Raw genomic sequence first — 12,675 nt, 5'->3', positions numbered from 1 at the left:
TTCTTGCTGTTGTGTGGTCATGAAATAATGTTCCTAGAATCTAACTGCACCATAGGATAGTGCTTCCCTGTCAATGCACCCAAGTATGAATGTCAGCGTCAACAAGGGACAGGTAACTAGACAGGTGGATGCAGCTCAGCAAATTGCAAGATATTTCTGCATCCAGGAAAACGTCTGTGCACAAGCTGAATTTCGTGGGTATCGTGCCGCCATGGTCGGCAGTGCGGTGAGTATATCGTACCTCAATGTGCAATGAAATCAATGTTACAGCAATATCTCGTTACTTTGGTCTACATTAATTTGAAAAATAAAATAATTTGGACCCACCCTCTGCTCCTGGTGTTATTTCAGAATCTGAATTCAGATTAACAAGGTTTTACAGTAATAATACTTTCAATAGGTGATATCCAAAATACCGTGTTTGATGCATCTCTAGCTCCGCAACTGCTTTTGCTGGATGCAGTTCGCAAAAGTATGGCCTTCGAGATCAGCTTCCATTACCCGGAGAGAGCAGTCACTGGGGCATGAATTGGGACCCTAGCTACGAGTATGTTTGTATATGGAAATGTATGCATTAGTATGCACATTAGCTCAGTGCCCGGAAGCTCGAAACACAGTTGGTTATTTCAAACCATGAAAGGTGTTTTGCAGTAAGATATTGATTGCCAGGAATAAAAATAAAGTTTGAAGGGTAAAAAAGCGTGAAGGGCATGTGTACTGCCTACAAGTACAGATGTTAACAAAACTTGAGATAAAATTTCTAGACAAACACCTGCACTTGTAGGCAGTATGTATGCCCTTCAAACCTTTTGGTACTTCTTGGCATTTTTTTGACATGTTATAAAGCTGGTTGTTCCTTCAATAAATTTTGCAATTGGCAGTTCAGCGCTTATCCTGTTGTGTTTGTTTTTGATTGCTGTCCTTGTCTTCTTCATGCTGCTTCAAGTTATACTAAAATAATGGAGGCCGGACTCGCCACCTCTCTAACTTCATCCCAAATCTTTATCGTGGGTATGTTAGTGTGATGACATGGATTTCAAACTATTTTCTCATATTTCAACTGTTTTTCACATACAAAAAGTTTTTGAAATTTGCTGCGTAGTCTATGGTTCTTTTAGAATGTAATGTAGCCTTTCTTTGCCAGTAAACAGTTAACTCGAACCAAAGAGAGGCTGCTAAAATCCATGATGTCCCGGTAAGCTGGTGCAGAAACTTTGGGGGAGCATCACCAATCTGCCTGATTTTATGTTTTCTGGCTTACCAAGCCTATTCCAATGGTAAGAGTGGCTTTGCTCGTGTTGTAGAAGTGTCATTCACTAATACAGCTCCACTAATTTTTCTCCTCAATGACCCCTTAACCACTCTACCTCTCTCCCCCTTTGAAGCACGCAGGCAGGCGTCCCAGCAAAGAATGCAGCAGCCACTCACATGGTTTCCTCGTCAATGTCATTTTCATCCAAGGTGGAACCAGCACTGGCTCCTCCCTGAAGTCTGGTGACCCTGCCGTCCACTTCTCCTTCGCTGGCACACTGGGAGTAATGGGGCACATCGTCAGTGAGGATGAGGGCAGACAGCCAGGATTTTAAGAAAACCTCTCTAGCGGTTGTTCGCAATCTTGTGACATACCACTTCTGAGCTCTTAAATTGAGGTGGGACACCTAGGCGTTAATATTCTGGATTCTGGCACCATTAATTGTCTTTCAATGTACAGTCACTGACTGATCTTTTGGACCTGCTCGATTATTCAGACTTGCCTGAGGCACCGTCGCCTGTTACACAGAATCAATGTATAGCAGCAACCAAATTTCAGACTCTGCACGGTGTACTCTTCAATGTGGAGGGCTTACACGAGGCAAGCCTGCCTCGTGCAAGGCCCAAACCCTGTAAAAAACTAAAAGAGGAGTGCAGGCCTTACATAAGTGAACACGGCGTTCAGACATTCTTGCGGCTCCATTCCTGTCCGAAGAATCAGTCGACAACTGTCGGCATGCCGCAATTTCCCACTTGTTACGAACATGTCTTGGACCATTTGCAGTGTGATACAACCGCCTTGCTAACCAACAAAGCCCGATCATTACTCTCTGACCCCTCTGCCCAAGAAAACGCCATCTGTGACAAGCTCACTGCTATACCTTAAGAGGATCATGACAATAGTATTAATTTATGCAGCCTGCAGGTAATTTCATAGAGTTGTTTGTTCTTTCCTTTCCTTTGTTTTTATTTCATAAACATTTTAGTACCTCTCCCCCTTTCCCCATCCGAGATAAGAAGGTCACTGCACAGAGTTTACAACAAGGCTCAGCACTGCAACCTCAGCACTACACAGCTGCATCTGTCCAGGTAGATGAATTGCTGTCATCACATCTGCTCACTAAAACCGTCCCAACGAAATGCGAGCAGGGGCAATGAACAGAACTAATCGCTGGGGCACAATCAGCGGCAAAGGTGCATGCATGAAGCAGCTGCCTCAAGCAGGAAAGCAGGACGTGACCAGACCTACCTCACTGCTCTCGGTTCCCGAGGAGTCAGCATCACACGAGTCTCCAAGGCCCCGTGATACCCACCGATGCCTGGTAGACACTGATTTGGCACGGCAGGACACATCTGCAAGGTGATCGGAAACGGTGGCAATGACTACATCTTGCAACATCAGCAGCGAGCTATTAATGGCTGCAATGCTGTAATAATCGAGGCATCATTTTGCATCACCAGTCACTCACTCTGTCATGAACATACCGTATTTATTCGAATCTAGGCCAATAGTTTCTTTTTCATATAATCATATACCAAACTTTAGGGTTGGCCTAGATTTGAAGATATTAATAAACATGCCAGTTCGTTTTTGGAAATGATAAATATGGTGCATAGCCAGCGCCGTCTAGAAAAGTCAGTATCGCAGCCGCTATCAGCTGCGCCATTAGCCAACTGGAGTACACTAGCGACGTCGCCATTTTGACCTGTGTCGTATCGGCAGTATTGGCTTGCCCCATGGCGTGGCATTATCGTAATGGCACGAAACAGGCGATGCCACTATAGTGCCGCTTTCAAATGAAAAGTTGCGCTAGCCGCACAGGCATCGTCAAACGTTCAAGCGGGGTGGGACTTCAGCATCGATGAGAAAAACGTCCGTCGTTGGAGGGGGAAACAGGTGACGCTTCTGCCTGTGCCGCAACGAGATGATAGCGATAAGGAAGATAAGCATGTGATAACAGAGAGGAGCTGTTCACCGAGATCGCGCGCTGCATTTTGATGCATACGAGCCGTGCCACATTGCCTGCGCATGCGTGGGCGTGCGGTCTGGGCTATAGCGACGAGGCTAGCAGCAATGATGTGGCGTCAGCTCGGCATGCTCATATTAAATAAATGCCGCTTTCATTTTGTGAATGCTGTCCTCACTTGTCTGTTTGGCCTACACTCAAGGTAAACTTCTTTTTTATTTTTTCTAGCTTTGGACATTCGGAGGTAGGCTTAGAATAGGGGCCGGCCTAGATTCGAGTAAATACGGCAAGAAAATGGCAGCTAGACAGGGTTTCTTCAGTGCTGGAAAGCCATGAATATGTCTTAAAGCATAATGACAAACAATCAAATAGCAGAAACTCGGAGTAATTGTTGTCTTGAGCATGTGTGCATGTGTATTAAAGAAAATTTACAGGGGCAAGATGCAAAGGATAGTTTGCAATCTAACAGCACGGGAAGCATTGAAAAGAAGCAATTTTTGCTATAATAATGTGCCACATGTGGTTTTTACAAAAATAAGTTCTATTAAAGGAGTAAAAGCACTAATTCTCAAAGCAACCACCAAGACACATAAGGGCTGGTTATGGATACTCATGCCTGCTGCTACAGTGTGCTGCATGTGACAAAAGTGCACGCTTTTTGAGTCCCCTGCATGTCTTTGTTGATACACAAACTGATACCACACTGTGACCTTTTGGGACCTGATAGGCACGAGAACGCCAACTTTCACTGCAGCCAGAGTATAAAAGCAGCATTAAGTGAAGGCAGGTGTAGACTTTCCAGCCCAGGCAGTTAGACTTTTGTTCCAAGATATGACCTCCACTACACCGCACTTCGCTTTAAACCTGGCTGCAGGGAAATTTGTGTATTACAGTAAGGCTTGTGCGAGGGAATTTCACAATGTTTTTGTGCCTCAGTAGTGAGACTACAGCACCGATAACAACAAGACAGAGATGCCAAGAATGAAGCCAGTGCAGTATAAAGAAGCCTGTGTCAAATGTGGCAGACGGTATAGAAACACAGTCAAACCTTGTTACAACAAAGTTGCGTCTGACACAGAAACACCTTTGTTATTCAATTCTTCATCATAGGTATATATTCGTTACATGCTGATATTGGCAAGCAACATTTTAGATTAACTTTGTTAGGTCTGATACATCACTGTGTTCATTATATAAAGGTTCGACTGCATTAATTTCAGACACAATGGAAGTGTCTGGAAACATCACAGTTTCTAGGTAACGACATACACTATATAATGACGGCCACACTTGAAAAGACATCAATTATAGCAAAGGAGCCGCATTAGATATTGTGAAGTGCTTGAAAAGGCCTAGGATAACACTTAGGCCCTAGTATCTGTGCCTTGCTAGCACAGTGTCATCAACACACACCTGGAGTGACGATTGAATGAGCAAAAGCACATACGTCAGTGGGACCGTGTGCAACAGAGACCTGAACATTCTATCGCAAGTTTATCAGTTGCAGCTTTATGCAAAAAAAAAAATGCATTAGCTTTATTCTTATGTCTTGAGCACATTTGTAAGAAAATGAGGATTCGTTACTGAAGGTCAACTTCTAGAATCTGTGCAAGAGTATGTTTCTCTAGGACAACTACTCACAGGGGATCCTGATCATGGGAAGGAAATCTACAAAATAAAAAATTGACCACCCTGCCACTAGTGTGAAGAGGGGTGCAAGTGAAGCTCCAGACCCATGGCTCTTCAATGTCGTAACACCTCGGCTTTGCGCTCCTTTACGGCGAGGTCAGCAAGTCGACGATGAGCCGTTTCTCGAGCGAGTTCCCAGCGAGGTTCATCAAATGGTGCCTGTTCTTCGGCTGAACACACGACGTGCAGCCCATTCCCGCACAGCCCGTTCCCACTGCCGTTCCTTCAATGCAGCCTGCTCCTCGGCAGAACGAACCAGACGCGGCCTCCCCATCTGACTGCCGTGCCTGAACTGGCAAGAAACGGTGGGACCGCGATCACACCCTTTCCCTCTTCCAGAGAGAGGGGACGCCTGTGATTGGCTCACGCCTTGCGCTGCGTCTACTTCTTCATGCAGATAAAACCCAGCTTTAAAGGGCTCGTATGACAAACCAACAGTGGCTGAATCGGTTAGCCTGGTGGTCTCACAACCCGGAGGTCAGTGGTTTGAATCCGCAGCCTGACAAGCAATATTAATTTTTGCATGGCTTGGGTTTTTTCACATGGCAACACCAACAGTGACGCCGACGCGAGCGAGGCAATACAAGCTTCGCTTAAAAATGGATTGGAGAGCATATGGCAGGTGCCCCCATATGCCAAGTTATGAGCGGCAGCTCACCACTATCCTTGGAAATAAAAGTGTATGTCACTGCATTCCATGGGTATCAGCACATGGGATAGAAAGCTGGAGGTTATCCAAGAAGCCTGAGAAGAAGTTAAGGAGTGCACAACAAGCAATGAAACACAAAATAATAGGCATAACATTAAGAGATAGGAAGACAGCAGTGTGGATTAGAGAGCAAATGAGGGTAGCAAATATTCTAGCAGAGATTAAGAGGGAAAAATGGAGCTGGGCAGGATATGTAATGCATAGGGCAGATAACCAGTGCTCTATTAGAATTACAGAAAGGGTGCCAGGAGAAGGGAGGCGCAGTCGAGGATGGCAAGAGAATTCGGTTAATTTGCAGCCACAGTATGGGGTAAGTCGGCACAAGGAAGTGATAAATGGAGATTGCTGGGAGACGCCTTCATCATGAAGTGGACATAAATAGCTTGATGATCATGGTGATGACCTATGTCAATAAACTTCTAAAAAACAAAAAGACTGCAAAGCCTGTTTAACAATGCTGCACCAAGTACCCGAACTAACCTTTCTGTGGACCGGAGCGCAAAAGTTCTGCAGTAAGTGTGTCCACTGATGCAGCCAGGTTGGCTGCAATCTGCTGCTCCAGGCTGCCACTGCTATTACTAGCAGCCGTGGCACCAAGGGAGATGCCCTGCTGTCGCTGGGGGCTCACAGGGGGGAGGTCCGACTGGGGTGAATCTGGCTCTGCGGTCCGACTTGGACCGGCACACTCAGCTGTGCTGCCCGGTTGTTCTGCTCACGGGAAAACATGACGAAGGATGCAACAAACATCCCGACAATGCAAAAGCTGCCATAAACACATCCATTTATCCCTTTTCTTTTTTTTTGCCCATAAGCCACACCTTAGAAATTCCATTAAAACAGCTTAATGAGGATGCAGTCATTGCAGAATTTTCACTCAGAAATGACATAACAGTGCCCTGCTAGAGGCTTGCATTCTAATCTTACAAATAGCACTGACATCAGCTGTGTCATTTCTTGACGGGTCACCAAAGCTAAGCAGGGATGCATTAACCTTTGCAAGATTTCCACAAGTAGCACTAGAAACATTGTCTACAAGCAACAACATAACTGGAACAGTGCCTAAGCGCAGATTCAGGTTCACTGAAGGACATAGATGCCAAGATTTTTAGTGCTAGTTGTGCTAAATATTGTTAGAGAGTCTGCCCCGATACTATGTTCGTTCGATACTCGGCCACGAGTAACCTCCGGGAATGACGACTGTCGATGGTTCCTCTCTTGCTGCAGAATTGTTTAAATTAAGCACCCACCTAGAGCGAGGCAGCCATGGTGTTTGTGACAAACAGCTGTCTCTGATCATGAACCCCCGACCTCCCCCTTTCATAAAGAGCATTTTTCTGTTTACTGCTGCCGTTTTTAGCATTACACCAACAGCTATGACATCACCTCCTGGAAACATGCAACTGTTTTTATTGCCAATGAGAAAAGTGTAACCTGGAAAACTGTAGTACCAAACCTGGTTAAAGCACACAATGACCTTTTTCTTTCTCCACTGCAATAACCTTTTATTTTTGTACCAGAATCAATGGGTCCTGCTTTAAATAAGTGCGCGAATAGCTCACCAGCGGCATTCTCCGAAGTGTAGGAGCTTGCCTCGTTCTTTGCCATTTCAGCAGCCAGCCTCTAAAGAAAGGCGAAAAAGAATGTTTCAGAAAAATTGCAAACTACACGTTTATTTCACAACAACGTTAAAAGGATGAGCTGTTAAGGTTAAGAAAAGAAAAAATAAGGACAGTGACGTGGCAGCAAATGTTTAGCTTATTCAAGGAGTGCAGCACTCATCCTCAATTTGACAGTTCTGAACTGCACTCCTTGATGTGACTACAGCATACCTGCCAACATGTGAACATTAGGATTAGTAAAAATCAAGCAGACAGAAGCAATTTGTGAGATAGCTTTTGCGAGATACATATGCACTTTGCTAATCATGGTTTCGCTTTAGAAGGAGCAAACAAGTCACAGCATACTTGGAACAGCAGACACTGACAAACAAAACATGGTTTCTGGATAGCAGCTACACTTTCACAAATTTGCTGTTGCCAATTTCACCTGCTTCAGGAACGTCTCCATAAATTTGCTCGAAGCAAGTAACCCTCTGGCATCCTTGCACCACCAGCCTTACGACAGAAGGTTCAGAAACCAAAGCTCTTTGCGAACAGAATTTATTCATGAAACTTGATGCAACCATCATAAAAATTGTAAAACGAGTCCAAATTCATGAAGCTTACAGAAAATTCAGGAAATGGCAGGCATGCTGCAATGTTTCACTACAATGTACTAGAGAGAACAGCATTTCCAACAGCATGCAAATGCTGCTGCCTCTTTCTGGTTACCAACGACCCTGTCGATTCTTACATTAACCTTCTTGAAGTCATATGACATTGCAAGTTCAGTGATTGATTGCAACAATTGAGTGAGTGAATGAATGATGGGTTTACACATCCGAAGCAACAAAGCACAGTAGAAGACTCCGGACTAACCTCAGGTGGCCAAAGCTAATCTATAGCCCTTCGCTACAGCCTCCCTCAAGGCCAAGCTGTAGCTTCGGGAAATAAGATCCCATCAATTATTATTATTATTATTATTATTATTATTATTATTATTATTATTATTATTATTATTATTATTATTATTATTATTAAAGTCATTTCTGTGCATTAAAGAAGGTGCCCAGCAAGACGAAGAGGACGACTGAAAAAGCGCTTGCACTGTTGATGGTCTGGCAGCTTCGCTGCAGCTTCTCCCTATATATATTTTGTTAATTCATTTTCCCTTATTTTCGCCTACTTTTCACTTTGACAGAGGTCTCAGGTACCAACTCGATGTAATGGAGCTCCGCAGTGGCTGCCACGTGTCCTTTCACACTGAGATGGTAGAGGTGGTTCCCTCCTTGGCGGTAGTGACATCGGCAGTTTTCTGTGCACATCCATGAGTTCCAGGTAAAAACGGGCGGACTGACGATGTCGACATGGATGATTGGTTGGTGGTACAGTATGAACATGCAAGTAAGAACAATCGACGAAATCCTACAATCATGTTGGCAAATTTTATTTATTTTATCTACATGGGATGGCAAGGGTTCAGTTTGAGAACCATGAAGATGAAATTGCATGTTTGCAAATAGAATTTGCGCGCTTTGTTTGGCAAAACTGTTGGCTGAAAGACAAAAAAAAAAGAAAAAAAAAAGAATCTGCTTCACACACACAAATATCTATGAAGTCTTGTCTGTTGTGCATGCTAGGGCAGCATGCTGGCCTTTTGTTGTAAATGAGACGGCTGTGTGGCGAAGCCTGACAAAGTGGGACACGGTATAAAGAATAGCAGGTGCACTTTATCTGATAACCAGCAAGAACTGCGTCCCGGTTGACACCATCATCCAGGGGCGATATTTTCAGGTGATCAATTTTGGAGATACTCGGCACCAGACGCATTGAAGTGTACAATAGACAGTGTTCTGAACCCTGTACGAAAATAACGAGCTTGGCACAATGCCAGACATGCTGTTACTCATAAGCCATTGCGTTCAAGAGCTAATTCACGCGAAATCTCACGAAAGTGAAACTACAGTAGACCCCCTTTAAAACAAACTCGAAGGAACCATGAATATTTGTTCGTCTTATCAAAAGAATAATTGGCAACATGACCAGGTGCATCCAAATATCTTGCTTCAACACGGTAAATGAAGTAGACTTAAGGGGAGACCCGGGTCTTTGGGGCCGAAAATCGGCCCAAACTTCGAATTATCAATTTTTAATTTCCATGTTCCTGACTCGTTTCCACACCTATCTCCGAAATTTGCTTGCAAAATACTGCGTAGTTCTTTCGTTATCATGACCTAAAGATGCGAATCCGCAAGCGTTGCCCCTTAAATTGGTGATCGTGCCCAATTTTTGCCGCGCATAACTCAATAACTACATGCTCTGCCACTGCCACTTTGGTATCATACGAAAACTCATGTTTCTGGCTTTCTTTATGCATCGTCAGCAACACTGCCAACGCTGCAGTCTTGAAAAAAACAGTAAAAGAAATTTGCCATGCATGCTATTATTGGCCAGAAGGGTTTGGGTGCGAGCTAGTTGGTACGGATCATTCATATTTATAACAACGCCAAAAAAACCTGTGTCCTGTCCTTGTCCTGTGTCCTCCCTTGTCCGTGTCTTTTTTAAAAATATGAATGACTATTGGCCAGTTTGAGCGTGTGACCAAGATGGCGAGTGATGACTGCCTCCAAGGACCACGAGCGCTCAAACAACGAAAACAGCCGCCATTTTGTCTTAGTCTCGCGACTGCGATGCTGGATATGCTGAAGCGTCCGACAAAGTTTCGTTCCGTGAATCATTACAGGCGGAAACGTGCAAGATGCAATAAAGTCCCAAAAGCGATTCTGTCGTCGCGGTCAGCAGGGATACCCGGCAGCTCGCCGCTGAAGTCATACTGCTGAACGTCAACACCTCAATTGCTCTGCCGGATCACGCATATTCACACGCCGGTTACACTCACGTAAGAATTGAACACGGCTGTCGTAACTGAAGAGGAAGTGGACAAGATAGGAGCACATGAGCAAGCTATGCTCGACAAGATTGCATCTACAACCTCCACAAAGCAAAAGATAACCACAAAGGCATTGGTCAGTGGTCTTAACTTTCTCACGTGCCCTACGCTCATAACCATTGCCCAGAGAGCAATCCCAGTAGTTTTCAATCTCATTGCGAGCCACCCACACCAGTCCTGTTCACTGCTGTCTCGTCGCCCATTATCTAGCTTACCCCAATTCTGCCACCTGCCGTCACTGATTGGATGCGTGCCTTCGGACAATTATATGATGCAGCTCTCAGAGGTGATGGTGCATTAATAACATGGTCACAAAATCTTTTGACAACTGTGCTGATTAGACGTAACCTAATTGATGGTAAGATGGAAAGAGTGTTTTCATTGGCCTCGTTGGCTTGGGGCCCCACATATCGATGATGCACTGAGAGCTTTGTTGTCACCTTAAGAAGGTCCTCGCTTTACCACTACTCTGGTTTGGTGATGGTGGAGAGCTTCCTGTTCTTGGGATGTGCCCAGCACATATAAGAATCGTCGCCTGCTTCACAGCTGTTACTCGCAATGCTTGACCAGTGCTCCCATGAACTCATCCTTGGCATGGACTTTCTATCAGCCCAATGCAACCTTATCGATTGTTGAACAGGTTCACTACAGCTTGTCCTGCCTTGATGCTCCAGCTACAATTCAACCTTTGTCAATTATGTTCGTCTGCCACTAGACCTGTAATTGTGAACTTAATGCCCTTTCTCTATATTCTTGATCGCAATTATATGTTGATTGCAAATGATGTTCCATTGACCAAACATATTTCCATCCCCACAATCTTCTCACCATTACAAATAACAGCTCGTACATGCAACTTAACCCTGAAGACATGGCTTTGGTCAATGTCGCCTATCAATGAGTATGCCATTTCTGCAACTATTGCTGACAATTTTTCATGCTCTACTACAGCCTACACACTACAGTTCAGACAATGATAATTTTGACAAAATAATCACACCTGACCTCCTCCCAGCAATAGGCTGCCAATACCTGTGTTGCTGTCCAATCGCAACATCTTTGAAACTGATTACCAGCCTTTGGGTCAGACATTCGTTATCGCTCATCAAATCCACATAGCAAGTCAGCCTGAAATCTCCTTCGACCATTTCCGACATCTTTTTTGGTGGGCAAGTAGATCGCTGTAACTACGACTACATGACATGATATGCCGTCACACGGGCACTGCCGACTGGCTGTGCCACTGACATCATAGCCTTTCTGCTTCTCAACATCATCCCACCCCCCTCCCCACGGTGCTCTGTGGCAACTGCTGACCGATTGCAGTCACTCCGTTCTTTCAAAAGTCATCAACTACAGTAGAACCCCATTACGTACCATTTCTCAGTGCCAACATTTGCGGTCGAGAACACAGAACATTTACTGGTTCATACGTTCCCAGAAAACACGATTTTATGGCACCAATGTTCAGTACATCGCCAAGCTGCGATCCTATTATATGTTTTCTGGCCGCTAGAAGATCCCATGTAAACAAGAAAATGCACGAAACACCTGCAATCAAGAATAGTACATAGCCTGCCATCATGGCGGCCTCACCACAATACTCGCACGCCCGTCTCACGGGAAACGCCAGCGCGCACTCAGTTTCTTATTCTGGTACCAGCAAATCTCCTCCCATGTCATCGCATGCCGCATTCACAGCTATAGCCGGCAAATTTATTGCAATAAGCAGCTTCGCCTATCTGTTTTATAGAGCGCAGGGCATAGTGCCATTGGTAGCATACTGCACGCTTTTGGTAAGTGATAATCCAACCACGCCGCTGTTCCCTGCTGTGAGCATCATGTTTCGCTTCAGTGGCATCCGCTGTCACCCACCAGCTCAATTTCGTTTTGGTTTCCCGTCGCCACCTTAAAAACACAACGTCATAGAACAACAAAATGTCTCTCGACGTGCATCGGCATCTCGTGCCTTGTGTGCAATGACATGTGCAACACTTCGCATTACGCAGATGTCAACTACAGGTGAGCCTGTCAAATTTTATAGTTACTTCAGATCGTCTGTTTTCTCGATTAGTATGCTTTTTCTCAAAACATATGAACGAGGTTCTACTGTACATTCTTTGTGTTCAACATGTCGCAAATTAATCACCAACTACCACTTGCAGGCAAATGGATTTACTGAGTGCTTTAAAGGGGCCAGAATTTGAAGTTAAAATAGACTGTCAGAGATACTTTGCCGAAGAAAGTACTTCAAAATGCGTTCAGCAGAAGTGGAGTTATTGGCAATCAAACTTCCCTACTCGGTGCTTTTGCTCCTTTTTCAATGACTTGCACTGTGAAGGCTACTGTGGAGCGGGGAGTGCCCGCAACACTCCTCCTACTGAACGTCACCGTGGCGCGCAGTTCAAATTTGATTTTGGATGTTCACATAGACACTACTACTTTCGGTTTTGGTGCCTACGATGTGGCAAACACGGTTGTCTTCAGTAAGCCACAGTGCACCCAGTTGGC

At 44.7% G+C, this 12,675-nt stretch overlaps 1 protein-coding gene across 3 annotated transcripts in view; it reads right to left on the bottom strand.

The window, feature by feature from the left end:
* Positions 1-12,675, bottom strand: part of LOC126538797 (uncharacterized) — a 64,175-nt gene that overhangs the window by 18,849 nt on the left and 32,651 nt on the right. For 2 of the 3 annotated variants that reach the window (XM_050185521.3, XM_050185526.3), the window contains 5 exons: positions 8,433-8,567; positions 7,176-7,236; positions 6,097-6,324; positions 2,501-2,604; positions 1,429-1,529 (listed from right to left, as the gene is read on the bottom strand). In XM_050185521.3, coding sequence (XP_050041478.1) covers positions 1,429-1,529; positions 2,501-2,604; positions 6,097-6,324; positions 7,176-7,236; positions 8,433-8,567 — 629 coding nt within the window. The remainder of the gene's footprint in view (positions 1-1,428; positions 1,530-2,500; positions 2,605-6,096; positions 6,325-7,175; positions 7,237-8,432; positions 8,568-12,675) is intronic. The other variant, XM_050185538.3, reaches the window with a different exon arrangement.

This window comes from Dermacentor andersoni, chromosome 3 (assembly GCF_023375885.2).
Source record: "Dermacentor andersoni chromosome 3, qqDerAnde1_hic_scaffold, whole genome shotgun sequence".
Taxonomy (NCBI): domain Eukaryota; kingdom Metazoa; phylum Arthropoda; class Arachnida; order Ixodida; family Ixodidae; genus Dermacentor; species Dermacentor andersoni.
The sequence above is the reverse complement of the archived record's forward strand: the minus strand, read 5'-3'. Positions and strand labels throughout refer to the sequence as shown.